This window comes from Hyalella azteca, unplaced genomic scaffold (genome assembly GCF_000764305.2).
Source record: "Hyalella azteca isolate HAZT.00-mixed unplaced genomic scaffold, Hazt_2.0.2 contig13331, whole genome shotgun sequence".
NCBI classification, from domain to species: Eukaryota; Metazoa; Arthropoda; class Malacostraca; order Amphipoda; family Hyalellidae; genus Hyalella; species Hyalella azteca.
In genome coordinates this window covers 588,275-615,807 of record NW_025943257.1, presented here as the reverse complement: position 1 = coordinate 615,807, position 27,533 = coordinate 588,275, and the positions used below count along the sequence as shown (strand labels likewise).

General features: G+C 38.9%; 1 protein-coding gene across 1 annotated transcript; it reads left to right on the top strand.

Moving 5' to 3' along the window:
* On the top strand, positions 1-26,792 carry LOC108681691 (E3 ubiquitin-protein ligase RBBP6). The gene is made up of 12 exons (XM_018170749.2): positions 1-73; positions 6,463-6,694; positions 7,284-7,374; positions 8,287-8,347; positions 15,276-15,323; positions 15,521-15,718; positions 15,938-16,056; positions 16,527-16,666; positions 16,925-18,452; positions 22,422-22,547; positions 23,023-23,097; positions 23,480-26,792. The coding sequence occupies exons 2-12, from the start codon at positions 6,529-6,531 to the stop codon at positions 26,535-26,537; spliced, it is 5,610 nt and encodes a 1,869-aa protein (XP_018026238.1). The 5' UTR covers positions 1-73; positions 6,463-6,528; the 3' UTR covers positions 26,538-26,792.
* The last annotated feature ends 741 nt before the right edge of the window (positions 26,793-27,533 follow it).

Here is a 27,533-nt window from a genome sequence, read left to right as displayed (position 1 = left end):
TGAGTTAAGACGTCATCTCTATGCGCTTCCCATATAATAAGTATTTCAGCGCGATAATTCATCATTTGATCTGGTATTATATAATTTTAAGATATCTGATGAATTAATTGGCAATGTTTCATCTGTTTATGCTAAATAGAATTGTTAGTTTGTTACTCAGGTTACTGTGTTAACTTAGTAATCGTAGCAGCTACTACTGCAAGGTAGCCATCTTGTTCGGTCGTCGGTGATTGCTCGATCAGGATTGGATGATGAATTCTAAATTTAAAAAACGGTGAATGATCGTTTTTATATGCAAGATATTATTGTATATTATCCTGCATTATTAGTTGAGGGTTTATCTTTAGGCCTTTCTTTAATTGCGTTGTGAATTGGCTGATGGCTCAGTTGAATGGCCTCAGGCATAGTGACAAACCAGGGATTTTTTTAGAATAAGTTCATTTCTAATTTCCTCACAATTAAAATCAATTTCTTATATATGATAATACAGGTATCCAGGACACTTTACTGGTCTACATATAGGACTCAAAAATGAACTTGAGGGAGAGTCTAAAAAAACTTTCTGCTTTGGCACTATGGCCTCAGGCCAGTGTGGAATTCTGTATAGTTAATAAATTCTCATGTTAATATATGAAAACGTATCGAAAAATCAACCCTACCACCGCGTTACACCACCTCACCTTCCACTGCAGTGAAATCATATAAACCTGTCTCTTATACACATCTAGATGTGTATAAGAGACAGGTGCAGGCATAAAACTTCCAAGTGGTTAGGTACTTTATAGAAACTGAGCAAGTTAGCCTATGTATTTTATGCCTTTAAGAAGTTCATTTTTTGCCTCAAATAACAATGTTGGATAGAAAAAGTGTCTTGGTGGATCGAAATAATATATGAACCTTCAAAATTAGAATTCCATCCTGCCTCAGGCTTCAGCTTTTCAAAGCCCTTAGCATAGGCTTAAGAATTGAAATTGTGTGCATCGACGACAGCATTGTGGCAATTTGGCAAAAAAAGCTAATTTTTTAGAAACCAGTTTATTACAAAACTCCTCTTTAACTTCACTTCTTGTTTGTTTGTCTGGCTGTCTGCTAATAGGTATCCTAACTTACCTACTAGGCAGGGGAGGAAAACATCTAGGTACTCTGTGAGCCGCAACTGGATTTTTTTTGAGCCTCAAACTAACAAATTTTTGAGCCGTAAGTCTATTTCCCAAGCCGTGAAAAGCCATTATTGAACCGCGAACTCTTGGCGCTTAGGTATTCGTCGTCCGTGGTACGGTAACGGTGGTGATTGCACGACAGCACTCGCGCCATAGTGGCAAAGCAGAGAGTTTTCTAGACTCTCCCTCAAGTCATGGTGCCAATCCATAGTAGGTATGTGCACAAAGTACGCTCGAATGTAAACAATGCTGGCAAAATGGCAGACAGCCACTTTCCGCATCGGCGCGCGTAAGGTATTTAATTTTGAAAGTCCCGCCAAAATGTTAGCTTAATTCGATGGTTATTTGTGAATAATATTTTCGATTGTGATATTATAACATATTTCTGATGGTGAAATAATTTTGATTGTGATATTGACACTTGCCAGTATTATCAACATTTGAACATCGCAGTTCTAACATAATTACGAGGTAAAAGGACTGAGCAGAGCTGAGATCATGGCTGAAGCTTCTTAACCGATGTCATAATTGTCGTTGTCATTTTTTACGTCATTATCATTCTGGAACCAACGTAAGTAACTAAGGAATTTCCCAGTTCAAATATTTATTGATATATTTATATCAATTTCGAAACTTTACGTATTTCTGAAGGGAGTTGTGATGAGACCATGGGAGTTGAACCGTTGAGTTTGGACCATTGCAACTTGCAACAGGGGCCCAAGGGCCAAGGGCATGGGGCCTTGCGAAGGGTTAAGACCGTGGACCGCCGCACGGCGGTGGACCGACATAAGTACCTCTCTTCATAGACTTCCACTATGCCTCAAGTTCATTTTTGAGTCATATAAGTAGACCAGTAAAGTATCCAGGATACCAGCATTATCATACATAAGAAATTGGTTTAAATCTTGAGTAAATGAGGAAATTAAAAATGACTGATTCTAAAAAAGCTATGGTTTGCCACTATGACGCGCGCTGCGTGCAGACTACGAATAAGCTCAAATTTTGCCCTATAAAAAGCAGTTAAACATTATTCCCTAATTCACATGCAGTTTAGCTCATGCTAATGCCTACTTTTTGTTATTGCACAAATAAAATACAGTTTTACAAGAGTGTAAGAGGCCAGTTCAAGATCTTCATCTTCGACATAACATTCTTGCTGCTGTCACAGTATAATATAGGATATAGGTTTGCAAGTATGAGGTGAGCGTGGTACTAAACTGCGGACTTAACATTTTTATGGAATGATAAAGAAAAAATGAGTGAAACATGCAAAGTTCATGAAACACTTTTTAAGATGTTTTGACTAACCAGTGAACAAAAATGGTTCACCTGTAATGAAATACAAGCTCAAACAGAAAAACTTGAGAAGGCTACCTTATTGCAACAACTACGGTAATATAATTTAAGAAATGAAAAATCCATAACATGAGGACTCTTTAATGAGCAGTTTAAGACATGCGTTGTGTGATTCTAGGCAAAAATCCATTTGTGACGATAAACATCTTATAAAAAGCTCAAAATGTTTACGAATGCTTAGGCCATACATACATTCAGAATGCACGTCATTTATTTTTAATTCAAATGGAAAAAAGTGTGATGGAAGACCTATTTGTTTGTCACACTTCAAAAATTAATGAGAATAGAAACTACCCACAATGCTAAATTCATGTTAAAATTGTTTTCTCTTAATCTGGGACTCAAACTTCTTATCAACGTATAGAAATTGAAAAAGATGTTTCATCAGAAGATCTTGAAAGAGGAATGCCGTTTGAAAGGGAAAAGAGAAACGCCGTTCAAGCGGGTTGCTTGTTGGAGACCAACACTGCCCTGCTTCGATAATACCGCCTTGGCAGTCTGCTCACCGAGCTTATATACGTGGTGACCTGCGAATGGTGACGTCACAGAAGGTGACGTAATAGTCACTAATGACATCACAAACTGACATGTCCCCCCTATGCTGTAGAAGCGTCCTCGCTTCATTAATATAAAGCAAAGCTAATATGTGGGTCAACGCATCAGTGTCATGTGTACAAGTTTCTTAACAATGATCGGAATTGTTAATTACAATGAGACTGAACGTTAAACATCAGTGCTTAGATTAGGCATTAATTAATTTGGCATTAATTTCAAACCTAATTTTTAGGAACAAGGCTCAGTTACTGGAGTTTACATGGACATCATAGTAGTAACTTAATATTACATAGAAGTTCAATGCTGGTTTTCTGGCTTTGTATGCTCAAGAATACAATGTCGTTAGGTGCCGGTCAAAGTAACCCCATTTTACGGTACCCAACTTTACACAAGTGTTCAAAATTTCAGAGATTGATTGGACAGGTAGAAGTGTGTTGAATATTGATTATAAGATTTGTAGCAGACAGACAAACAAGCAAGAAGTGCAGTTAAAGAGAAGTATTGTAAAAAGGGCAGTTGGTTGTTTGCTTTTACTGTGTGAGCGTGTATGAGATTTTTGCCCCAGCAAAATAGCTTCTGCAGTGCATCATTTGCAACTCTTTTTGCAGGCATGATTTGTTATTGATTCATAAATGTTGATTTGTTGTGTTTTACTTATAGATGAATTGCTAATGAATGTGTAACTTTATTCCCTCCTATTTTTATCTTTTCTATCTTGACTCCATTTTTGGTTCAAAAAACTGGTAGAGGTGGATTGAAAATAATGTATAAACTTTTTTAAGAATTCCATCCTGGCATGCTAACTCCAGTCAAGACTTTTATTTTGGTCATTCACATTGCATTAAAATCTATTATTAGCATAAGAGAATAAGTGAAAGTTGAGCCACACTTGGCAGTTAAAAATTGCAACTCATTAGTATTCACTAGAATCCTATAAGATCAAAACCTTCAGGTATGCATGTCAACATCTTAAAAAAACATTGACATATGTCAATGTCGAAAAAACATAAACATATGTACTAAAACATTTAGTGTCTCCTTTGCCTTCTAACCCTTCCTTCTCAGGATCTCTCTACCCTCCACTCTTCAAGACCTTACTCTTATCATCCTCCTCATACATTCTTCCTGCATACATTCTTCAAATATCTTGTCACACTTTGCAAACAAAGCCACAGCCCACAGTTGCTGCCTCAGGCTCGGACAGACCCACAATCATTACAATTCACTCTTCACTTGTACTGTCATACCCACATTCTTAAACTTATTTCTCTCATTGACATCTGCAAAAAGTATGCTGTATTTATATATCTCCATGAAAGCATTTAGGCAAGGCCTAGATTGGAATCTTCCTACTTTTGAATGAAATCTTCTGGCTCTAAAGTAATTGAATTTTATTACATTTTCATTCTTATGGCAGGATCATACAGTCTATTTGTAGCCCAAGAATTATTGATACAGGCATTAATATACAATAGATATTGAAGAAAGCTGGTGATAGATCTGTAAATTAGAAATGAACTAGTCCAAAAAATATTTAGTTTGCCACTACAAGTCACTGGCTTAAAATGTACCAATCTGCAGTATCAAGCAGAATTTTCTAGAAATAGGTGAGAGTGCTTGCGGTTATTTTCACTGGTTTTTGTTGCCCTTGCTTGATTTCTGCCATAATAATTAGTCACATTTTCACGTGCAACATTTCAGTTTGGTCTTGAAGTTGTACAAAAGATATTAGCAAGGCATGCAATATAACTTTTCTGAGCTTTGTCGAGAGCATTTCTGCAGTTTCTGGAGTAGTGAAGTTAGTGCACAATTGGTGATGGATTATCTCTCTCTGGTCCCTGGCTAGTGAGGAAAACATCTGCCCTGAGCCTGTCGTGACAAACAATAATTTTTAGACTTGGTTGAATAATAATTGCCTGATCTACTTCAGAGTTATTTACAATAACCAATGGATGTAAAAGGTAAATACTGGTGCATGTGGTGCTGTGCTATTTCTAAAAAGCCATCAGTAAATGAGATGAAAACGCCCATTAATGCAGTAAATTTCACTGGTTTCTATGACCTTTCCTCAATTTTTTCAGTTTGAAATAAGAAATGAGGCACTTTTTTGCCACAACTTTTGAAATTAAAACTGAAGTCTCTTGTTTTCCACTGTATCCCAGTGGTAAATAAAGGATATTTTACTTAGTTCATTTGTCATTGTCTGACCTTATCAATAATTTTGTTCAATATTCTGTGGATAAATACTAGGGATATGTCATTTATATACATGTATACATCCATTAAGTCATAGGGAAGGTAAAAAAAAAAGTCTTGTGTGCAACTGTCCATGGCATGATGAATTTTTGAGCTATAAATCCCTCTTCAAGGCTGTCAAAAGCAATTTTTGAGAAACAGACTTATTTTTACCAAGCTATGTACACATAATGCCAAGTGTAAGACTTTACCCTAGAAAAAATCTTTCTTCACTTGCATTGACATGTGATGGTATATTTTTGCATTTTGGTAAAAAAAAAAAATTCTACCATGTATGGCAGGAACATATAACCTATATCCACAATGGTCTGCAAAATTCCAAGCTTGGTTATATTGTTAAATTATCACATCTCTAACATTCACCAATAATTTCATTGTGCTGTACACATTGTCATTCCCAAGATTTGAAGCCGTGAATATTTGAAAAATACCCCAAGCAGAAAGTTGGGTACTCCCTGCATGCTTTCCAGTCATGTGAATTGCTACTAAAAGTACTATTGTTTTTATATATGGTTTGTAACAAAATATTTTGACCGGCAAGATTTGATGGAAAATTTTTCATCCTTGATTTACAAATTCACTGTGCTAAATTATGTATAAAAGCTAATTGATGGTTAATGCATTATGGCTGGTCCTCAAGCTCTCAACATTTTGTCACTTGGCACCTAAAAACTACTGTAATTGAATGCAAGCTAATCAATGATGGTCAATATTTTATGTCTACACTTTTATCAGGAATAAAACAAGAATTGTCAAAGATGCCAACACAAGTCAATTGATTGAGAGTGACAGCTTTTATCTTCTCCTAGTATTTGTTGAGTTCTAGATCACTTTTTTGATTGATTGACTTTGATGGTTTCATTTAATTTTGTCATTGTTTTTTTATGTACGTTTATTTTTAAATGCTTTTGTGTTTATTATGCGTGCCTCAGTCGTTTCTTATAATAAGGCATTCTTGCATTGTTTGGAAAATGAAATTTCTTGCAGTTTTTTTTTTCATTTTTTGCAGCATTCTCTGAACTGGAAGTCTCCTGTCTGCTTGATCTCATTTTGGTATTGAGTGAATTCTTGAGATTTGTACATTTGTAAACAATTTTTGCTACATTGACTAATGATCTTTTCTTTTTTATTCCAGGTTTCAGAGAAAGTTATTTGATGATTTTGCCTATCTTGCATCTTACTGTGTAGATATCCAGAAAAAATGTCTGTCCACTATAAATTTAAGTCAGCTCTTGAGTATTCAACTCTGCCAGTTGATGGAGTCAACATCAGTGTTGAGGACCTCAAGGAGGCAATAATTGAACAGAAGAAACTCTCCAGATCACAACCTTTTGACCTCATCATCACTAATGCTGAGACTAATCAAGGTGAGCAATCCTACTGCTACCAATCCTACTTTTACTAAGAACATTTTCTGCCCTACAGAGATTTCTTGCTCTATTAAAGCTTGATGTTGTATTAAAGCTTGATGTTGTTGGTAATTGACTTGTGTTTAGCTGAAGTGATGCTTGTTTTAGGTTTTCATGAAATGTAATTACTCTTCAAGTGTTTTATTTTTTTTTCAGCCAGCTTCCGGCAAAATAAATCGCTAATTGTTATAATTGTAGTAGTCTTTTATATAAAATATTTTGTATATCAAGTCTATATATATATTAGTATAGGTTGGCAGAATTTCTTCTTTCAAGCAGGTTTCATTGAAGACCAGAGTTTCTATTATTCAAATTTATGCTTCATGTACCAGCTATTGATTCAGAAAGAAAAACCGGAATTATGTTAATTGTTTAGATTGATGCAAATTACATTTGCTCAGTATTCACCAAAGGCCAGAATTCGTAATATAAAGCTATTTCAAAAATGGTTGTCGAGTGTTTTCAGTTGCAATTAGTTTGTAGTAAGATGAAAATTTGAAGTCATGGCTCTTGTTCAGGCTATTCAAACAAACTTTCTTTCCCACAGAATACAAGGATGAGAAGGCCCTCATTCCCAAGAATTCTTCTCTGCTGGTCGCTCGAGTTCCCATCGACCCAGCACAGCTGAAGCGGCCATGGTGAGTACCTCAATTTCTCTTAATTCTTGCAAGTCACTTGACCCCTTGTATAAATTGATTTTAATCTAGTGATGATATGGCTTGCATAATGCGTTGTTTGTGCCTGGTTTAGGAGAGACTTGTGTGAGAGACTGGCAGCTGTTAGAGAAATTTGAACAAGTGCCCTGCAAGTGTACATGTTCTGATGCTGCATGTCCATCCACTCGTTACTTCTCCAACTTTTACATCGATAGTGTAGATCGTTTCTTGTGCTCTAAGCCTCTAATATGGTTCTATTTGTTATTGTGAAAAACCTATTGATAACTTGAGTCACCTTCCACCCACCTGTAGCCAGTGGTTTACAATCAAAATCTAACGGAATACATGTTTATATGCTAATTATCAGCTTTTGCGGGCACATATGCATAAATAAGGTAGCTAATACTACTAATTACTGATAGAGCGTTATAGAAGTGATACAAAATGGCTGGGACAAATCTATGTAGAAAATTGTTCAGCCAGGTGGTGGATGTTAATTGTGTCAAAATTTTGGTTAAGACGTATTTACATTTTTTTCAATTGGATACCTGTAAGATGAGTACGTTAATGTTTGATTGACTTGCTAGAATGCCCGCAAACGAAAGGTTCCATTTGATGCGTGGCTCACCTCAATGTAGTATTGTAAGTTATCTTGAGACTTGTTTTCTTAGTTTAGCATGTAGGAACAATAGATTCCTGGTTAACCTGTCAAGCAGAGTATTGCTTTGAATGCTGTAATTTGTTAAGAGGTGCTCCCATTTTCTTAACATTAATATGCACTTTAATTTTTGAGGAGTGATGAGACGAAGTAAATTCTGAAGTTGGTTGTGCGAAATGCAGTCAAAAGTTCAAAGTATACATAAAACAAGATATTCACGGTGTTGTGTGTTGCAGGAACAACCACCTGAAGGAGTCAACAGAGATCCTGCTGGCAAACCCTGCGAACCTCATGAATGTAGGTACCTCAGCGGCAAGAACATTGCTGCTTGCCTCCGCTGCACCAGGCTGAAGCGCGTGTGCGGCGAGTGGTATGATGATGTAGTGGAGCGCTCTGCGTTCGCATGTTCATTGTATTTAACTGAACGCCAATGACTAGCAGCTCGTGATGATGTAGCTAAATCTGGAAGCTCCCATGAATTGAGCCTAGATTCGTGAGAATTTTCATCTAGGTGCAGTGGAGTTGATATTCCATCAAGTTTGTCTTAGGTTGAGACAAAAAAATTATGTTCCAATGGCTTCCAGATTGAACGTCACTATGTACGAACTGGATACCTGCTGGATCGCTAGTAGCGTATTTGTTCCGTAAAGTGCTAAACTGACGTTTAAACTTATCTGATCAAAGAGTTGCCTTTCCTTTACTTGTTGTCTGTCTACAACAGAATTCTATTTAAAACAGTAATCATTTATAACTGTATTCAAGGCACAATAGAAAGTTCTCAGCTTTTCTTGGATTGATAACGCGTTCCTATTTCTCTTGAATTGAGAACAGCCCTCCTAGTAAAACTAGTATATAAAAATCATATAAGATCAATCAATGATATGAAAAAATTTTAAGATCGATTTCCAAATTATGCGCAATTCAAAGTTAACAATGCGTACAGTTATACACTTTCCTATTTGTTCTCATTAGAGAGCGACCTCGTTGAAAGCTTGAAATGTAACGAGGTTTCTGGCTTGATGAATTGTTCTGTCATATTTTCGACATTAATTTTCATGTCAGAAAAATTTATTGGCTTTTCTTACGATGGCTCCATTTTGAGCACCAAGTTACTGCCATACTTCGAAATACGAGCAGATTACCGATAATTTTATTGTCTGTTTATTTCCACGACTACAATGCTGGAGACTCGTCAACTGAGCAGATTCTGTAGCGCGCATTATAGCTTATTTAAGTAAATTTAAGAGTATTGATTAGTATTTTTACGAGTCGAACATTACTCAATTTAGTGCTCAATATCCATGCTCTGAATAACTAACTATCTTCCCGAGTGATGTGTTCATTGCTGGTGTGTTCATTAAATGCCTTATTTTGGACGACTCGCTTACTTTCCTTACGACCGATCAGTCAGCGTTTGTGCAACATGATACTCAGGTCATCGAGTGTCGAACGCTTAAGATCAGTGAGCAGTGAAAGTCTTGAGAGAGTGAAAGTTGGCTCTGTAAGTAGCGAGCGTGCGACTTACGTCGTGCTGGTCGTCATATAAATGACCGTGGTAGTATTGATACTAACTTGGATGTGAGAAAGAAGCTTCTTGAACTCACTGATTTTATTCTCAATTATTGTTTCACTTTACTTCAAAACTCAACGAATTAGAGAATGAGGATCTCTTTAAATTTGCAGGTTAGATATTCTGAAGCTATTTTTGACCACTTATGAGAAATTGAAGTCCCCAGTAAATTCACGATATTGTCTAGCTACTTTCTTGACTTCAAGACGATTTAGTTCGCCGGATCCAAGATTTGAGACTTATCTGCGGCTGTTTGAAACAAAAAGTAATATCTTCAAGAAAAATAATGCCAGTTTCTGACAGAAATTTTTAGTTCTGTCGTGGATGTATGTTCTGTGAATGAGTGCTCTCCATAATTTATATAATTTGTGTAATTTATGTAGATCTTGTTTCCTTCAATGTTCACTACTTCGTATTATTTAACGATGAAAATGCATTGTATTCGTACTTTTAAGGCGAATTTTGTTCAAAAATATTGTACTGAGTTTGTTCTTTTAGGCATTGTTGTTAATTTTATAGGTATTAACTTTCGTCTAGTTATTAAACACGTCTAAGGTGGTTCGATACCAAATGTATTGTATGATTAGTTACAATAGGCCCCAATTTACCAAAAATGTTCCAATTAGCGAGCTTGGTGGATGTGTTTATTCTGACACCTAAACTTTGCATAGTGCTTGTTCGTTGGTGTACGGTAAAATTCTAGAATGACGCGAGGTATTACAATATTTTCTGATGTAGGGTGGCGATAATCCATCATCTCTTCTTGAGACCTATACAGGCGACTCGTAAATTGTTCCCTAGGAGAAGAAATGATTTATTTACCGCATTTATTTTCTTCCATAATAGATGGTTGAAAATTTGATTTAGCGTCTGTGCAGCTGCTGCTTAATGCTTATCGTCAATAATTTGGTCGCTATTTCCCTGCGCATTCTAAGGTTTGATTTTTAATTGGATGTGGATTTCAAGTTTAATCAATTTCTGAGAAATTTGTTTGCTTATAATTACCATGAAATATCAGAGCCCTATTTTTCAACTAACCTTTACCGGGTAGTTGAAAGACATTTCCTTGTACCTGAAATATTCGTAGCAATTACACAATTCGACCCATTGATAGGTCTCTGATCCACTGCATCTTATGGACCGAAAGGTTCAATTTTATGAAGCACTGCGGTCGTCCGTAATATTGATTAGGCCAAGGACAATGGATCGCAATACGTCAACTCTACTTCTCTTTCCAAACGCAGTTGCAAGTTAACCGATCAAAGTAAACAGAATCTCATCAACCCCTCAAGAAAAGCACCTGAAATGAACACGCATCGTATTTATTTAGTTCCCTGACACGAACACCGAATTTGGTGATCGAAGGCATCTGTCGGTCTAGTCTTCACTGATAAAGCCTAATCTACCTCTGTGATAACTATTTCCACTATGTTGACGCCTCAGCCTATATATTATGAACAGGTTGAGTAATCCGTTTGGATAGTTTTTTTTTTTGTTGAACTACACGACTAGATCGCGACTACACGTCATATCTACGACTGGTACGCTGAAGATGAAAAAAGTTACTTTTTCATCCCTTGGATCGGCACAAGTGAATATAACGCCTCGTTCTGCGATGGACAATTTTGATGCTCTATGATTCTTATTGACTCACTGTCGGAAGTTATTAAATGTTTTCGGTTTTTAATTATTCTTCGGGACGTTTATCATGTCATCGAAAATCTGAGCGCCGAAACTCATCGATTTTTGTCCCGGACTTTGCGGAGATTGACCATGATGATTATTTCCCGACCATTGTTGTAATTATGACCAAGTCTTTATCAGTCGAGTATCCGTAACAAATGGCTGTACCTAGTGCAGACTGGCAAGGAATACAATTGTTAATGGAAGAAAGGGCATAAGACTCGACCAGTGATTCTGGCAAATAGTTTATGGAATTTGGCAAACTGTGGATAGGAACCTCGAGACAGCTTTCGTTGTGTAGCAGATCCTGCAAGTGGACTCCATTGCGACCATTTCGTCCCATCTCATCTCCGCTACTTTCATCGCAACGTCTGCAATCACCCATCCACCAACGGCTTTATCCCTACTCGCGGATGGCCACCGCTCATCTCCCCTCGAAGCCCTTGCCGTCAAGGCTGCTAGAACCCGACGCTTCTTAGAATACCTGCCGAGCACCAACCGGGGCCTCTCCAAGAAGGACTTCACTGCCCAATCATTGCCCTCCACAGCACCATCATTAGCCAAATTCTGGTGCCTCTTCTTCTGGTAGATCTCGCATCACGCACCGTCCTCGCGTGGCTTGCACCCGCGCGCGTTCTTGCCATGTCTGTGTGCCTGGACCAAGCTTGTTCGCAATCTATGCAGCTTTGTATGGTGGAAGCTTCCGTTCAACCCTGATTTTGCAACACTGAAATCCTCTCCAAAGTAAATGGCAGCACGCCTGCCGGTTCTAATGGGGTGGGGCCTTTACCAGTGATTTCCTGTCGTACCGCGAAGATCGCCGAAAACAAGATCCTGACTTCTCTTCGTCATTCGATTGCTTCTGAAGAAGTCGTGCGTCGGCGGGGTGCCACAGTCCGTACAAGCATTCCTCAAGCGTCACCTGTCCCTAGTGCCGAGGCCTCCAGTTTGCTCAAGATTTTCTTGTCTGTCTTTCCTTCCCTATGGCCCTTCACGCCTCTTAGCGTGAGTGTGGCCCCCGTCTCGTCTCTTTCGCACGTCTTCCGTTTGGATCCCACGTCCATCACTTGGATCGTCCCTGCGCTAACGTAATCTCTGCCAAGAACTAACTACCTGGTCCTGCTGCGCTGAAAAAAAGAGGACTCTGGCTGGAATTTGGGTTCCGGCCTACCGAAGCTCGTTCGGCGCCCACAGTATTCACCATTTATGGCCCGACGTAGGCTATTAGAAGAGATGTAGCCTAGTATCTCGATCTGGCTTTTTGTACGCATGTCAGACTATCAAGATTAGCTTATTATTAGCCAAATTCGAAAACAAATAATGCTGTTTAGAATGAACTAAATTCCATGAAATGTGGTAAACATTAGTTCTAGTAATATGAAAACTTGAATCGGCGTTTTAATGAACCTAGTCTGGAATCTGACCTGTGGAGACTTGATGGTCACGAAACTCAATAGATGATTAGATGGCCATTTTCCGATTTCCGAACGATCTTGGCGATTTTTTTGGAAACCTTTTGCGTATGGACCAGAATTTGTATGTTATGTTTGAAGAATTCGCAATTGAAACCGGCAACTTCGTCGCATATGCAATGTAGAAATCCCCTGGTGCTTCTCCTAGCTGGCACGGTGAGAAGGGTTGTAGGTCGGCCGTAATGTTAAGGTCACCGATTTTCGTCGTTGAGGAGTCTTTATTTTGCAACAACAAACCAATGCTTTTGGCTCTAACAAAAGGCACTCTACGAGCATAACTCCTCACGCCAGATGGATTTTTTTGGTATTCACGAAGCTCAATTCTGTAGCAAAACGAGATTAACGTGGCACATATTTTCTAAGTTTCCTGGAGTATTCACCAGGGAGCCTTTGTTGCGTTTCTGCGGTACGTTTCGGTTGTGCGATATAATGTAGGTTGGATTTCTTGCACTTCCTATTTCCGTGCGAGTCGTGCACGCCTGTCGTGTCTTTTCGCTCTTATTGCTCTTCATCAATCCCGTCTTCGTCTACTACTGAGGACCTCTCTTCTGCTTCACGTTTTTATTGCTCGTTCATCTGTCTCCTTCGTCTCTACTAAGGCTCTTTAACCTCTTCGTATCGGGTTTTCTTCATAAATTCCGTCTTTGTTTGTTACTGATCACCAACCCCGTCTTCGTTTCTGTTACTGATCACCAACCCCGTCTTCGTTTGTTACTAATCACCAACGCAGTCTTTGTTTCTGTTCCTGATGATTCAGGCCTTCCGGCGCGAAATTACCGGTAGTGCAGAGCTAGTAAGGATTTTTTCATTCTATTTTTATTATTATTACCATTAGTGAAGTGTTTTCTGATACCGTAAAATACTGTGTATAGGTAATCTCTGGAAACTTATTGTACTGTCAACGGAGCATTTCATGGGTGTGGCTGACGCGTCTTCTCGCGGTTACGTGGTGCAATTACTCGGGAGGAATGAATGGGGGTTGACGCTTTGGCTACTGACCGTTTAGCAGGAACATTGTGATGTTCGGAAGGTAAAATGCCTATGCAACGAGCCGCGCAATCTATGTAGTGCAGTAAATTTTTAAGTTTGAGATACCAAATATGTATAAATTAAGGATCTGTCGTATGAATTCTCTTTAATTAATCCTGTCCCTGACAGAAAAGGTACCATAGCCACGAGTTTACTTGGCCCTATAGGGCACAGAAGAAATTCGAATTCCATCGAGTTAGTAAGAAAACTTCTTCGGTTCATGCCATTGTTATGGTCATGAATTAATTACTGCTTCAGACAATGACTCGACCTTTACGATTACTTGAATTAAAACGACGAAGATGTCCAATATTTCGACGTATTTGGCTCTTGTACTCTAGTAAAGCAAGTTGAAACGATTACTACTGTACGGTTAGAGTTTCATTTGCTGCTCGGTTGTTCACTTCGTGTCAAACATCACATTGACGGGAGTTGAACCCTTGACCAGGCTCGAAGTACTTGCAATGAAGATCAAGATCATTCAAGTTGGGCATTTAAGGGAGATACGTTCGTCGTTTCCATGAGATATCAGTCTGCTTGTATCAATGTGAAATTATTTATATGCTGTCAAACGAAACCAAGTTGTGGCAGCGTACAGGTTTGATTGTGACTGATCTCTTCCAAATGGAATTAGTCCTGGGATCTCAATGTGAAGATCAGTAAGTCGATGAAACAGCCGAAAAAAATGTTCTTTCTGCGAATCTAGTTTCGGCCAAATTTAATGCTAGTCATTAGTTTTCTTCATTTTGGTTCGCATCATTCATCCTCTGTCTGAATTATCTTGACTTGTTTATCTGAATTATCTTGTTTATCTGAACTTGTTTATCTAATTATCTCCATCTGAATTTAGTTGGTCGATCATTTCTTTCTCATTATTGTTCCATTATACAAAAATTTGCGCTCATCACAGAATTCGCTACTCCGTGCCCTGTTCTAAAACGTGTGTACATAAGAGTAATTCTAACGCTTAGTGTAACGTAAAGAACTCAGAGTAATGTATTTTGATCCCACGAATAAAAATGTTTCGAATTGAATCGTAAATGCGCGGTTTCTCTGAAGTCGTTCTTTTTTCATACCCGAATCCCATCGCTAGCAAGTATGATACGGCGATCTTGATCACTTCGCGTGGAGTTTATTCCACCTTGGTGGTGCTTTTTTCGTCGAACGACTAACGCTGTTGATAAATAATACATTCCTAGTTAACCATTTGATACACTTAAAGTTGTCTGTGTTCGTTTCCAGTTAATTAGGTTCTGAAAAAGACAAGCTATTTAACCTGATCATTCGGAGTAAAAAGGTGAGTGAAATTGTTCCCTTGTAATGTTCTGCATCGCTCCAGATGAAAACTCCGGTTTATATCAAAGATTGGAGGTATAAAATTATTTGCGATCGTTTTTTTTTTTTTTGCTGTGGTTCTTCAGTAAAATTTTCGACAGCAACTTTTAACGTATATTATTTACTTTTTTTCCAGACCGAAGATTCTGCTGAAGCTATCCGCCTTAGCAGATTAGCAATGCAGGTAAGATTTCTATTGCCAGATTAAATTCTATTCTAAGTTGCCAGATTAAATATATTTAGCATCCAGAATAGTATTTAAAATCGACAAACTAATCAGTGTCCTCTGGTGAAATAACCTGCAGTAATTGAATGTTATGCACAGTTCATTTTATATCTAGTAGTAGATCTAGTAAAACTTCATTTGTATTTGTTTCGCAGGTGACGGATCTGACAAAAATGGCTGGCACGGAGCAGGACCGTATTAATGCCATGATGGCACAGTCCACTCTGGACTATCATCCCTCGCGTTACGTCAAACTCCGCAACAGCAGAATGAGCGGCAAAGTTCCTGTGAGCTACACGTGCTTCAAGTGCTCCAAGGGTGGACATTGGGTCGCTAACTGTCCTCTCAGTAATGTGAGTGATATTCTTATCTACTTATATATATATATATATATATTTTTAATAGTCAAACCATGTAAATTTACGTGACGAGATAGTGTTGCATTGCATCGGCAAAATGAACCATGTGCATTTATATCGAATGTAAATAATTGCCTGTTCGAAATATAGTAATAGTATGAAGTGTGTGTTTGAATAACTTTAATTTCATCATGAGTTTTTTTCTGATTACAGCATGATTTGCGCAAGAGCTACGGTATTCCCAGCGATCAGCTTATCAGAGTGAATGATCCCAACATTCCTGGCGTGATGATCACAGCTCGTGGCAACTTGGTCATCTATAAAAATAATCCGTGAGTACACGCATGAAATAGCTTTGGATCTTTTCTTTCCATATAGATACTGCAAGATACAAATGTCGATGACTAAGATGTTTCAAATTACTGTTTACCAAATCATTTTGCCAAAATATATTGATCGCCATGGTAAAACTTGAATTAATTTTCAAATTTTTTTATTTATAGCGGCAATTAGCTGCGTTTTTTTAGCAACTCCGTTTCGTTATATTTTCTGAAGTTATTTAGAACTTTTTTAGTAATTAAGTGTCTGATAGGTATGAGCTCTAGTTTTCAAATTTTTTTATTTATATCGGCAATTAGCTGCGTTTTTTTAGCAACTCCGTTTCGTTATATTTTCTGAAGTTCTTTAGAACTTTTTTAGTAATTAAGTGTCTGATAGGTATGAGCTCTAGTAACGTTCTCAGTTATTTTTTGTGTATTGTTTTTCTTTCCATTAAATTGTAACGATTATCCTTGTATTTCAGTGAGGCTATCACGCCACAAGTACACGAAAAAGAGCCCGAACGTCTGCCTATACCTGAAGATCTCAAGTGCAGTCTGTGCGAGGAACTACTCAAAGATGCTGTGCTCGTACCTTGCTGTGCGCTCAAGTTTTGCGATGAATGTAAGTCTTCTGCCTGTTAACGAACGCGTGTTGTGTTTTATCTTAGTTATGTTTACCTCCTGGCCTATGTATCATGATCGGAATTAGCTGGAAAAAATAAACCAACGGGTTTTATTATTGATCTCAGTTAATGGATGTTGAAATGTTTGGGTTAGAAGTGTCGTTAAGAATCCTCTTGAACGCTAAAATTGTCATTTAGTATAATTTACCTCCTGTTTTTACGTAGTTTGCGATACTAATCTTTCTTTAATCCACCAGGTATACGGAATCATCTTATCGAGTCAGACGATAACCAGTGCCCCAAATGCCTAGAGAGCGATGTCAGCATTGGTAACCTCATCCCCAATCGTTATCTTCGGAAGAAAGTAGCCGAATTCGACAAACTTACGAACGGCAACTATATTAGATCATACGAAAAACTATATCTGAGTCCACCTGCATCTGTAACACCTCTACCTCCACACCTCAGGTCTTCCCAACAGCCTACTCCTCGTGATAGTCCCGTTAATAAAGACGAAAAAGAAGACAAGAATAAAACTCCCATTGCAGTTACTGAACAGACTAATGGAAAAGACGCAATTAGGAGTAGAGATAGCCCCAAGACAGATCGAGAAAATGGCGCTATGGATTCAGGTAATAAGGCTCCCAGATATACAGAGAGTGTCCGACTACCATCCCAGACAGTCAGCTCCAAGTCTGAGGCCATTGACACAAAACCTGTCGAGCTTTACCGCGAGCTCCTCAAGGATGTTGAGGAACATGAAAGAGAGGTTGCAAGCAAACGAAATTCTCCCAAGGTCCCCTCACATAGTGACATCGATAGCGAGAAAGGCGAGAAAGTCAAAAAGAATAGGAAAAAGAAAGAAAAGAAGAAAAAGAACGGTAAAGATAAAGAGAAGAAAAAAGATAAACATAAACGGTCTAAAAATCACAAAAAAGATGATTCTTCTGCAATGTCGGATAATTTCCTTGGCACTCAAGTAGATAGCAACACAGATGCTTCTCCTGCAACTGGAAGAAGGAAACGTAGCCGAAGTTCCGAAAGCGCCAGCAGCGCTAGCCCGCGGCCTGACAAGAAGAGGAATGATAGCACGTCTGACCTCTTCAACGTTGCTCTGAACGTGCCAGTGAACCAGAACCTGGCTCCTTCATATGCCTACCCCGGCTCAGATGCTCTCTATCCTCCCATGGCTCACATTCCTAATTTCAACGTACCTCCTCCCGGCTACGGGATGCTCCCCCAGCAACCTCTAGCGCCATGGTTGCCTGCCCCTGATCAAGTAATCGATGATCCCCTTGCTGCCTTCGAGCGGCATCTCAAGGAGCAGGACGAACGTAAAAGGCGGGAGCAAATGCGCAGAAACAGATCGCCCTCTTATGGCCGTCATCGCAACTGGTCCCGCTCGAGAACAAGGTCTCCGTCTGATAGACTCCTGCGCAGCTTCAGCAGGAGCCCTCGCTCCCGACGATATCGTTGGTCCAGAAGCCGCTCACCGTACAGCCCTCGTCGCCATCACAGCCCCTCGTCGCATCGTCGCGGTCTCAATTCACCGCCGTCATTACGTCGTGGTGGGAATTCCTCGCCATCCCTTCGACGCGGCATGAATTCCCCACCGTCATTGAGACGAGGCATGAACTCTCCACCGTCATTGAGACGAGGCATGAACTCTCCGCTGCGCCGCCGTTTCTCTCCTGGAGGTCGCCGGTCTTCACCTGGCCATCAGAAGCCGGGGGCTACGCCCGAGGCACGCCATCGCGACCGGCTGAGGACGCAATCCCGCAGCAGGTTAGTGGCTTATGCATAAGAGGGGCTGAGTGATCTTTGTGGGAATTAACGGGTCGAGTTCTTTACGTTACGTGCTGCTCAGCCTCGAGCTGTGCAAGACTGTGCAAGAATTGCAATTGTGATAACTCAAAAGAGTTGATGTTACTATAATATTTAAGGAACATTTCGAATAATATTTAGGGAAATAAAATTTTTATTATTAATAACGTTCAATTGTGATCTCAAATTTCAAATAAATCGTACGAGATCTGATCTGTGATCTTTTAAGAGTAACTGGCTGTGAAGGGAGGCCATTGGCCTAAATAATACTGGCATTTAAGAGTCATTGTGGTATTTTATTTAATAGATTTGCAATTAGTCTTAATTAATTTCTTAGGAATGACTTACAATCGTCTCGGCTAAGGAAATGAATGCTTTGAAGACTACACATATAACTTACGATGTTTGCATCCTGAAATTTAGTCATAGCGTAGTGCAGTCATAATTGCCTGTGCCTAAGTTACTTCTCTGTTCGTACCTCTTGTTTGCCGTGGAGCGAAGTAACCACTTTACTGTATCATGACCGTCGCAATAAAATCTTCTTTACAATATTCTTTCAATTGTCCTGGATATCTCTCAATAGGCTAAAAAATGGTAGACAGAATTTTGTGTAAGAAAAGTGGAAGCGCCACGTACCTTTCAGTCTTTGCTCTTACTTCGCTAATTGCAAAGTTGATGTCCTGACTTTTGGCACAAAATGGACAGCTAATAGGTTTTCAAGTGGAAAGATAAAGGATGTTATTTAAGTTTATAAACATGAATATAATGATGAAGGCTCCATTGTTTTGTTAGCTCGACGAAAACTTAACTTGCTTGATTGAAGATTGGGCTCTTCAGTATATTTTGCACCATCCCTCGTGTATCATCGTTGAGCTCAAGCCTCAAGCAAAGGTGATGCTACAAATACAAATTGCATGCGAAATTGTGCTATGCTAACCCCAGAAAAATGGATTTCTCGCGTATTTTAGCAGACTTCACCTGTAAATCTGGTTCGGTGCCGCGTACATAGTACGAAATTATAACAATTATGTCGACTCCAGAATGAACTTCATGAACTATTTGAAATTCACCTTAAATATGAACGAGCAAAACTGGCGAGAAAATGAGGTTGGGAGAGAACCTTGTATCTATTTCAAAATTTTTTAATTGAATAAGACCTAACTAATGACATTAAAAATGAGAAGATTTGAATCCCGCGACAACTTATTCGGAATAAATAAATTGATGAAGCTGGAAAAACTTGATTTGTGTGTGCTTAATAGTTTTAATTTAACGCTCGCAAGGAATATTTATTCATTTCATTCAGTTTTATGTACTTTGTCCTTTCTTTTCACTACGATTTTTTTTTGTAATAATTTTATTAATTTCTCTCCCTGTCCAAATGTTACCATTAACTGGAGAAAATAATTTTAAGCCCCCATTCCCTTCAAATGCATTATCTTACAAGGTTTATAATATCTATTATGAAGTCATTTAATTGAACAATTCTTTATGATGTAGCGTGTCAAATTTATTAATTTGGGGTTTTCATCCTTGCAGAGTTAATGACATTTTTGTCGGTGAAAATAATTTCGTCTGTAGTACTCAATGCCAGTTGACAATTAGAAAGAAGTTCGGTGGAATCGAGGTCAACCTTGTTGCATAATTACTCACGCTTCAAAAATTCTAGATTAGGGAATTCCTAGTGTCGCTATGTGATTCTAATTGTGCCCTCAATTTCTTTCATACACGCTCAGGCAGCTACGAAACTAGTTGATTCCTCAATACAAGTAATACTAAAAATCATATTTTCAAAATTGAATCAAGCGTACAAACGACAGCAGTTCCTGTAGTGTGACTACTTCAATTAAAACTTTGATCTCATTATTTTAGGGCACTCAATCACTAACTTCGTCAACATTATTCTAACACATAAATGTTTCTTGGGCACATGTCCTGTGTTTACTGGAGTGAAAAATTAGTTCTTGAAAAAATTGGCTATAATGTTTTTGTCCGTTTGAAAATCTATCCGTGAGTGTTCACTTAAATCCAGACTTGAAATTTTGCTCAATTATGAGCCGTCTGACTATATAATCGGTTTAGAAAATTATATATAGATTTAGTTGTTCAATTTTCTCTACTAGAGAAATTTCTTAAAAATTAAGTGCTCTTGAAACTCAATTTGAGTATCTGCAACTGCCAGCATTTAAATTTTAATTATCATCTCGTCTCTTCTGTTGAAGTAATACTCAAATTTTGCCTTCTAGGAAGCTCCAACTTACACGACAACGTACTGATTTATTCAATATAGCAATTCTATGCTTTTGTGTCCTTTAATAAATATTAATAATAATCGGAGCTTGTTGGTGTTTTTGGTGAAGCCAGGCAATCGGGCTACAACAGAATGCAACTAATTTTGTCGTTCGAAGTTACGTTTAAGTTCACGAAATTTGCGCGTATTTTGGTATAAAAAAATTATTTTCTATCATAAAAAATTTCCAATTATAATAGTTGAAGAGGCATTACTATCAATAACATTGAGTTAAGTTTCGCTGTAGACTCGACAACCTGTAGTTTGCAGTTTTAATTAAGTCCATCAAATTGTAATGATAATGAAGCATCAATTGCTCCCCTGATTCATTCGATGGCCAAAGGTTGTTTTGTGTTCAGATCGTTTCTGCATAAAATCTTCATTTTTCTGAATTAAACTTGCACTATGAAGAAACTTTTCTGCTATACACTCTACTTCCCTAACAACACCACCAACCATCTGCATGCAAAAGCGTGGAACAAAGTCTGTGGTTAGGTAAATAGTTGCTAGAGCCAGCTGTCTTCAGTTTAATAAATGGTTAATACACGTGATATCGCACCACGTTAAAGTTTGAACGTACAAATTGAATGAAAAATATGAATAATGTTTGCTCGGAAATCCTTCTCTTGTATGACTACAACTAATGTTGCCGTATATGAACATGTAAAGCGCGTATTCGTCATCGGTTGTGATCATTTGATTCACCCCCTGGAGTGCTCACCTGACAATTCCTTGGATGGCAGTCTTCTAGCGGAGTTAGTGTCCGTGCTACCAAAGGGTCTGTAGACCCAGTTGCCGCGCTAACAAAGTGTCTGTAGACCCAGTTGCCGCGCTAACAAAGTGTCTGTAGACCCCGTTGCCGCGCTAACAGTGTCTGCAGACCCAGTGGTCGCGCTACCCGAGGTCTACAACAACCGGATGGAAGTGCCTGGAGCTGACACAGCACTTGCTTGGGTTGACGCTGCAAATGTTTTGACCGATTCTTCACGTAACATTGCTCCTTCCTTTCAGCCTTCTTCTACTAGTGATATACGAAGCAATTTTTGTTACTTAGTAAATTAAAATATCTTAGTAATAAAGTAAGGATAATTAATTCATAATTCTTCGCTATTGGTTTTATATTTTACGTCCAGTCTGACTTCATTTTTTGACACGTATTAAGAATAATTTATCATTTCTTTTGAACGCGCTACTCTGCGCTGAGGATGTTGATAGTAAGGTTGAAATTTTATGATCCTGAAATTATCTTATTAATCTAAATCCAAAGAATGTATTGAATTTTTTTAATACATCATATTTTCTCAAAAGGATACAATCGAATGATCAAATTTTTTCAGTTGGCCTGTTACCAGTTTTGGAGTTTATATTTCACTTAATGTTCAATTGATCAGTGAATATTAAGTTTACTCATGCTGTTATAATCTTTGGATGAATATTTCGTTGCGGCTTGAAGTCAGACTGATCTTACTTGACGTTTGTATCTAACCAATTAATTTGAACTTAGGCTTATGACAAATCAAAGATTTTTTTTTGTATGTTGGACCGTAAAGTCATCTCAATTTATTTCTTACTTTATCTGTTCATTTTTGCGAGTTGAATTCGAGAAATACTAATTATTTTTGATTGTATGGCGGTTACAGGTCGCCCAGCGTGCGCGGCAAGTACGGCTCGATGTTCTCACCGTCTCGGTCACACCTCATGCCTCCTCATCACCGCGCCATGCATCAGGCCCGCGGCTCTCCGCATCACGGCTCCCCGTCCTTCAGGTGCGTTTTTGCTTCAGATTTCACTTCGGCTTGGCATATCTGGTTTGTAAGTTAGTGCACTGTTAGTAAATCCCAGTGCACTGTTCGTAAATCTCGTTGTTGGGCTAATTACTGGTGAACGAGTTCGTTAGTCGCGGGTGTGTCTGCCCACCTGTTATCATTGATATTTTTTTTCTGAAAATATATTCATGAAAAGGGAGCAACTTGGTAAATGGAGAAATCATGCTGCGAGTGTTGCCGGTTTATCTTCAACTGCTTGTATTAAAAAGTGGTTATTTCCGACTTTTGTGAATGATCATATATATCTTACCGCCTTTTGATTTATCTTATCGATGCAAATGATTTTAAACTTAGAAAAGTATCCGTAGTCTCGTCGTTTGATTTCCCTTGAGAATTTATCTTCAAAAAAAGTTCAATTTATAGATGTGATGGTTTGCTGAACTATTCATTGAAAATTGTTGACTTGTTCTTCCAGGCCGCCCGTGGACGACGTGCCTCCTGAGGCGTATATGCAAAGGCCCCGCGACCGCCCTGATCCTGCTTTGGACAGGTGAGTACAGAAGGAATATCTGTGCTATAACAGACCATTCAGATCGTTGCAAGGATTGACAATATCCGTCGCATGAAGACGTTCTCTTGTTCGAAGCGTGTGTTTGTAAATACTCTGTCCTCTATTCGCTCGTTATTTTATACAAAAATATTGCCTTTTTGGATGAAATTCAGCTATAAACCTTATTCTCTATCGATCCAATTACTTCAACATTTTAGCTTGCCCAATTCCTATCTGGACGAGATAAATGACCTTATTTCAATAATATTTGTAAATATGAAAGTTCCATTTATTCTGGATGTCGACATAAGTTGATAGCAGATCAGGTACTACTTTTTGCTTTATGTAATTCTTGAAATATTGAACAATTTTCATCTTACAGGAGAGATCTACGCGCGACTATTAAAGACCGTCTGGCATTTGAGCCTGACGATCCGCGCTGGAATGAACGACCAGGTGAAGTTCCGCCGAGAGGAGCGCCCCCTGGTTCAGCCTACCGACAGCGTGGGGATCATCCTTCTAATTTTGATGAACCATCACCTCGATCAGTTTCAGCCCGTCGTCTGTCGCCTCATTCTACTCCCCCTACAAACACTAGGAACGTGCACCAGTCACGCTCTCCGAAAGAACGCATTAGTGCTAGCCAGTTCGAATCGAAGAATCACCAAGGCCGAAAGTCTCCTGCGTCGCCTTCCAGAAGGAGTCCTCGCGATCGTCAGCACCGCGATACGTCTCGGTCTACGCATCGTGGTCGGTATGGCGAAGATGGGTCACGTGGCCGACGGTATAGTCCGAGTCGAGATGATACTCGTACTTATTCTGAACATACCGTTGTTAAAGGGTCACCCAAAATAAAAAATGACATGAGCGATAAAATGAAAATATCTAATGAGCAGTTGATAGACGAATCATTCGATCGGAAGCACCCAAATCCAAGATACGCTCATAGACGAGGCCGTAGCTCTGAGAAGCGAACACGAAGCAGGAGTAGAGATAGGAAAGCTCACCACTCTCTGGCAAAAGACAACAGAAACCACCGAAATTATGCGCGTGATGAGTCTGATCGTAAGCCTGAGTACCGTGTTAACAATGGTTCAATTCCGAACAAATTGGAGAAAGAGAAAGGAGATGCTTCAACCGCTCGTCGCGGCCTCGGAACTCCTGAAAATAGCGTCATCAGAAGTGACAAATCCGGCTCAAATCAACGGGAGCCATCTCGTGCTGATGATAAAATCAGGCTTGACGATAAGAAGCACGATAGCAAACAGAAGCCGGTTGATAAGTATAGATCAGACGAGAGGCATAGAAATGACGAAAAAGGCAAATCGGAAAAACGGTTCAAAGTTGACGACAGCCGTAAGTCAGATCAACATCAACAAAAGATTGAGGAGACGCAGCGGTCTGACGAACGACCCAAACCTTATGATGTGCCTCAGGCAAACGTTAAATCAAAATCAGATAAACCAAATGAATCAGACGTCCAGAAACTGGATGACATGTACAAAACCGAGAAAGATTCCAAGAAACGTGACAAAAAGAAGAAGAAAAAAGAAAAGAAAGAGCGTAGATCATCGCAGCACTCGGAAGGCTCCCAGAATGACACAGCTGATGATGAGCCTAAGAAAAAGAAGAAGAAGCACCACGAGAAGAAAGAAAAGGAGTCAGAAAAAGATCCAAATCCAACTGCTTCAGAAATGAAGGAAGTTCAAATCACAGTTGAGAATCCATTAGAATTGAATCCCGATGAGAATCCAGTTTCTTCTGTGAATTTAGCCTCTTTTTCGCCTAGTCTTCTTCCAGCACCGTCTAAGTGGGAGCGGGACGATGAAATGTCAGATATTATAAACTCGGGTGAATCCATTAAAGATGAACAAAATTCGAAACCAATGGTTACGAGCGAGGTGCTTCGAAAAGCCGAAAGTGCCTTGTTGCATGGAAGGGGTGTGCTAGGACGAGTGTTACTGCCGCGAAAAGCTTTTGTCGAGATGGAGCGTGCAAAGCTGTTGGACGAGGAGAGAGAGAAGTCAGATGCAGTCGATTTTCCTTTCGAGAAGCTTGGCCGTGAAGCCAAGGCAAAAGGGCCGTCTATCCAAATAACTATATCGTCAAAAAGTGAAAGCGATATCTGGCAAAAACGACCATCGAGCTCAATGAGCAATGTTTCTGATCAGAAAGTATCAGAACAGCTAACCTACAAAGAAAACGATTTAAACGAACCGACCCACGATATCGCTTCGCAGTTGAGACCTGATTCTCGTAAGTCGGATCAGTTTGAGGATAGTAAGAAATCCTCGCTCTCTAATTCTCAAGATGTTTCTAGTCCCCCTTCGGAAGTTATTTCTAAGACCACGACCGCTGAAAGCGATGCTAAAGACGTGCTTGGCTCAAAAACAGATCCTGTAGATGAATTTTCACATAAATTTCGCGACGATCGTGCAAAATTTGAGCAATCGATTGCCAATAAATATGAAGTTTCTTCTATAACACTCAAGTTGGAAGAACTACGTCAATCTTCCGAACAGTTGCTTAGGCAAGGAGATTCTGTTCTCAAAAATCTTCAACCAAATGACTTTAAAATCCAGAACGAAGCTTCCGTTGGTAACGACAGTGGTTCTTCATGTACTGATCCCACCATCACTTCAATTGCGGATCCAATGGAACAGAAAGTAGAAACACCCAGCTCTGTTCCTAGCAGTGAACAAATTGACGAATCGTCAACTAAAACATCTAAAGACTCCATTGAATATTTTGGTAATTCAACGAACGACAAATTCGATTCATCGCAGGATATTTTCACTAGGAGGACAAATTCAGACCCTTCCCATGGATCTTCAGGTGAGAAGTGCACCAAAGGATCTTCAGATGTTCCATCTTCTGGGGATAACGTTATTGAATCTCTGAGCTTTTCCTCTATTCAGGACTATTCGAAGGAATCAACGAGTCTTTCCTCTATCAAGGATATCTCCATGAAATCGTCTGAGAACGTTGAATATAGACATTATATTAAGGAATCGTCGATTTGTGTAGCGTCCAATGAAGTACACGCAGACCTAAATAACGAAGCATCGAGGCAGTCTATTACCATGAAACGCTCATCCTTTCAGTCGGGATCTAGAGCAGATGACTCTATGTTCCGTAGAGAATCAACAGCCTCCACTGATGTCACCACTGAAGAAGAGAATGACAGGAAGAAAAAGCGTAAGAAGAGGAAACGTTCTGTGTCATCTAGCAGTAGTAGTGACAGTAGTAGCAGTAGTGATTCGGATTCTGATTCTGAAGATGAATCCCAAAAAAAGAAAAGAAAGAAATCGAAGAAAAAAAAAAAGTCTGATAATCGTTCCAGCGAAGAAAGTGACGAAAAATCTAAAAAGAAGAAAAAGAAGGACAAAAAGCGAAAGAAGAAGAAGAAGGACAAGAAGCAGAAGAAACTCAAGGCGTAGGTTTATATTTTTTAGGTGTTGTTAGTGTGCATTTATCTATTTGAAAGTAATTGATGACTCCCATCATCGTAATAATGCAATTGTTTAATATATTTATTAGCTATAACTCGCTAGATGAATAGATTCTGCACTGTTCAGCAATATAACTTCCTGGTTTAGGTTGTACTGTTGAGCAAATGACACAGTGAATTTTATATGATTTTATTATTTTCTCTAAATCAATACATTTTCTTACTATCGGTAATTGTTTGTGATGATTTTGAACTCCATCTTTTCCCTGATGTTCTTCCAAAATCTCATTCTAAAATAACAATTTTTTATTAGCGAGGTTCTGGGCTGAATACTTCCTTTATATTGCCTATCGACTCTTATGGGATGAGTCTTGAAAAAAAGTTTGCTGTACCTGCTGCAATATGACCATTAGAAAGTTTCATTCGCACTGTCAGTGTTACTAAAATTTTGGGTGTTATTTGCGTTAAATATGATTATCTCTAGCTTCCTTTGATCTATCGCCATGATGTGAAAATTTTGATAGTTCATATTGTCGATAGTAATTGATTCAAGTATTGTACTGTTGAATACATACCTGGATTTTGTTAAACTAGCACCTTTGATATGTGCGTTTCACGCACATTTGTACGTTATTCACTTGTTGAATAACTTTCAGAGAAAGAAACCATGGGTACGTACGCGTAGAAAATTTCATGGCCTAGCTAGCTTCTTGGCCGTAGTTTTTACAATTAAAATAACTTCCCTCTTATTTCGCCTATTAATCAGTATTCAACTTTTCGTTAGCCCACAATCACCGGAGAAAGTCTACTTAATTCTAATTTATTGCATAATTGGGTCCAATCATTATGGATTTAATGGTAGTACTAGCTTATGATGTAGAGTCGCCATCTGTGATATTAATGCGTAAGATTTTGCTTCTCGTGTGTGCATTATTTTATTCTATGTTCAACGAGGTATTCTGTATCTTAGCAAACAGTCGCGACT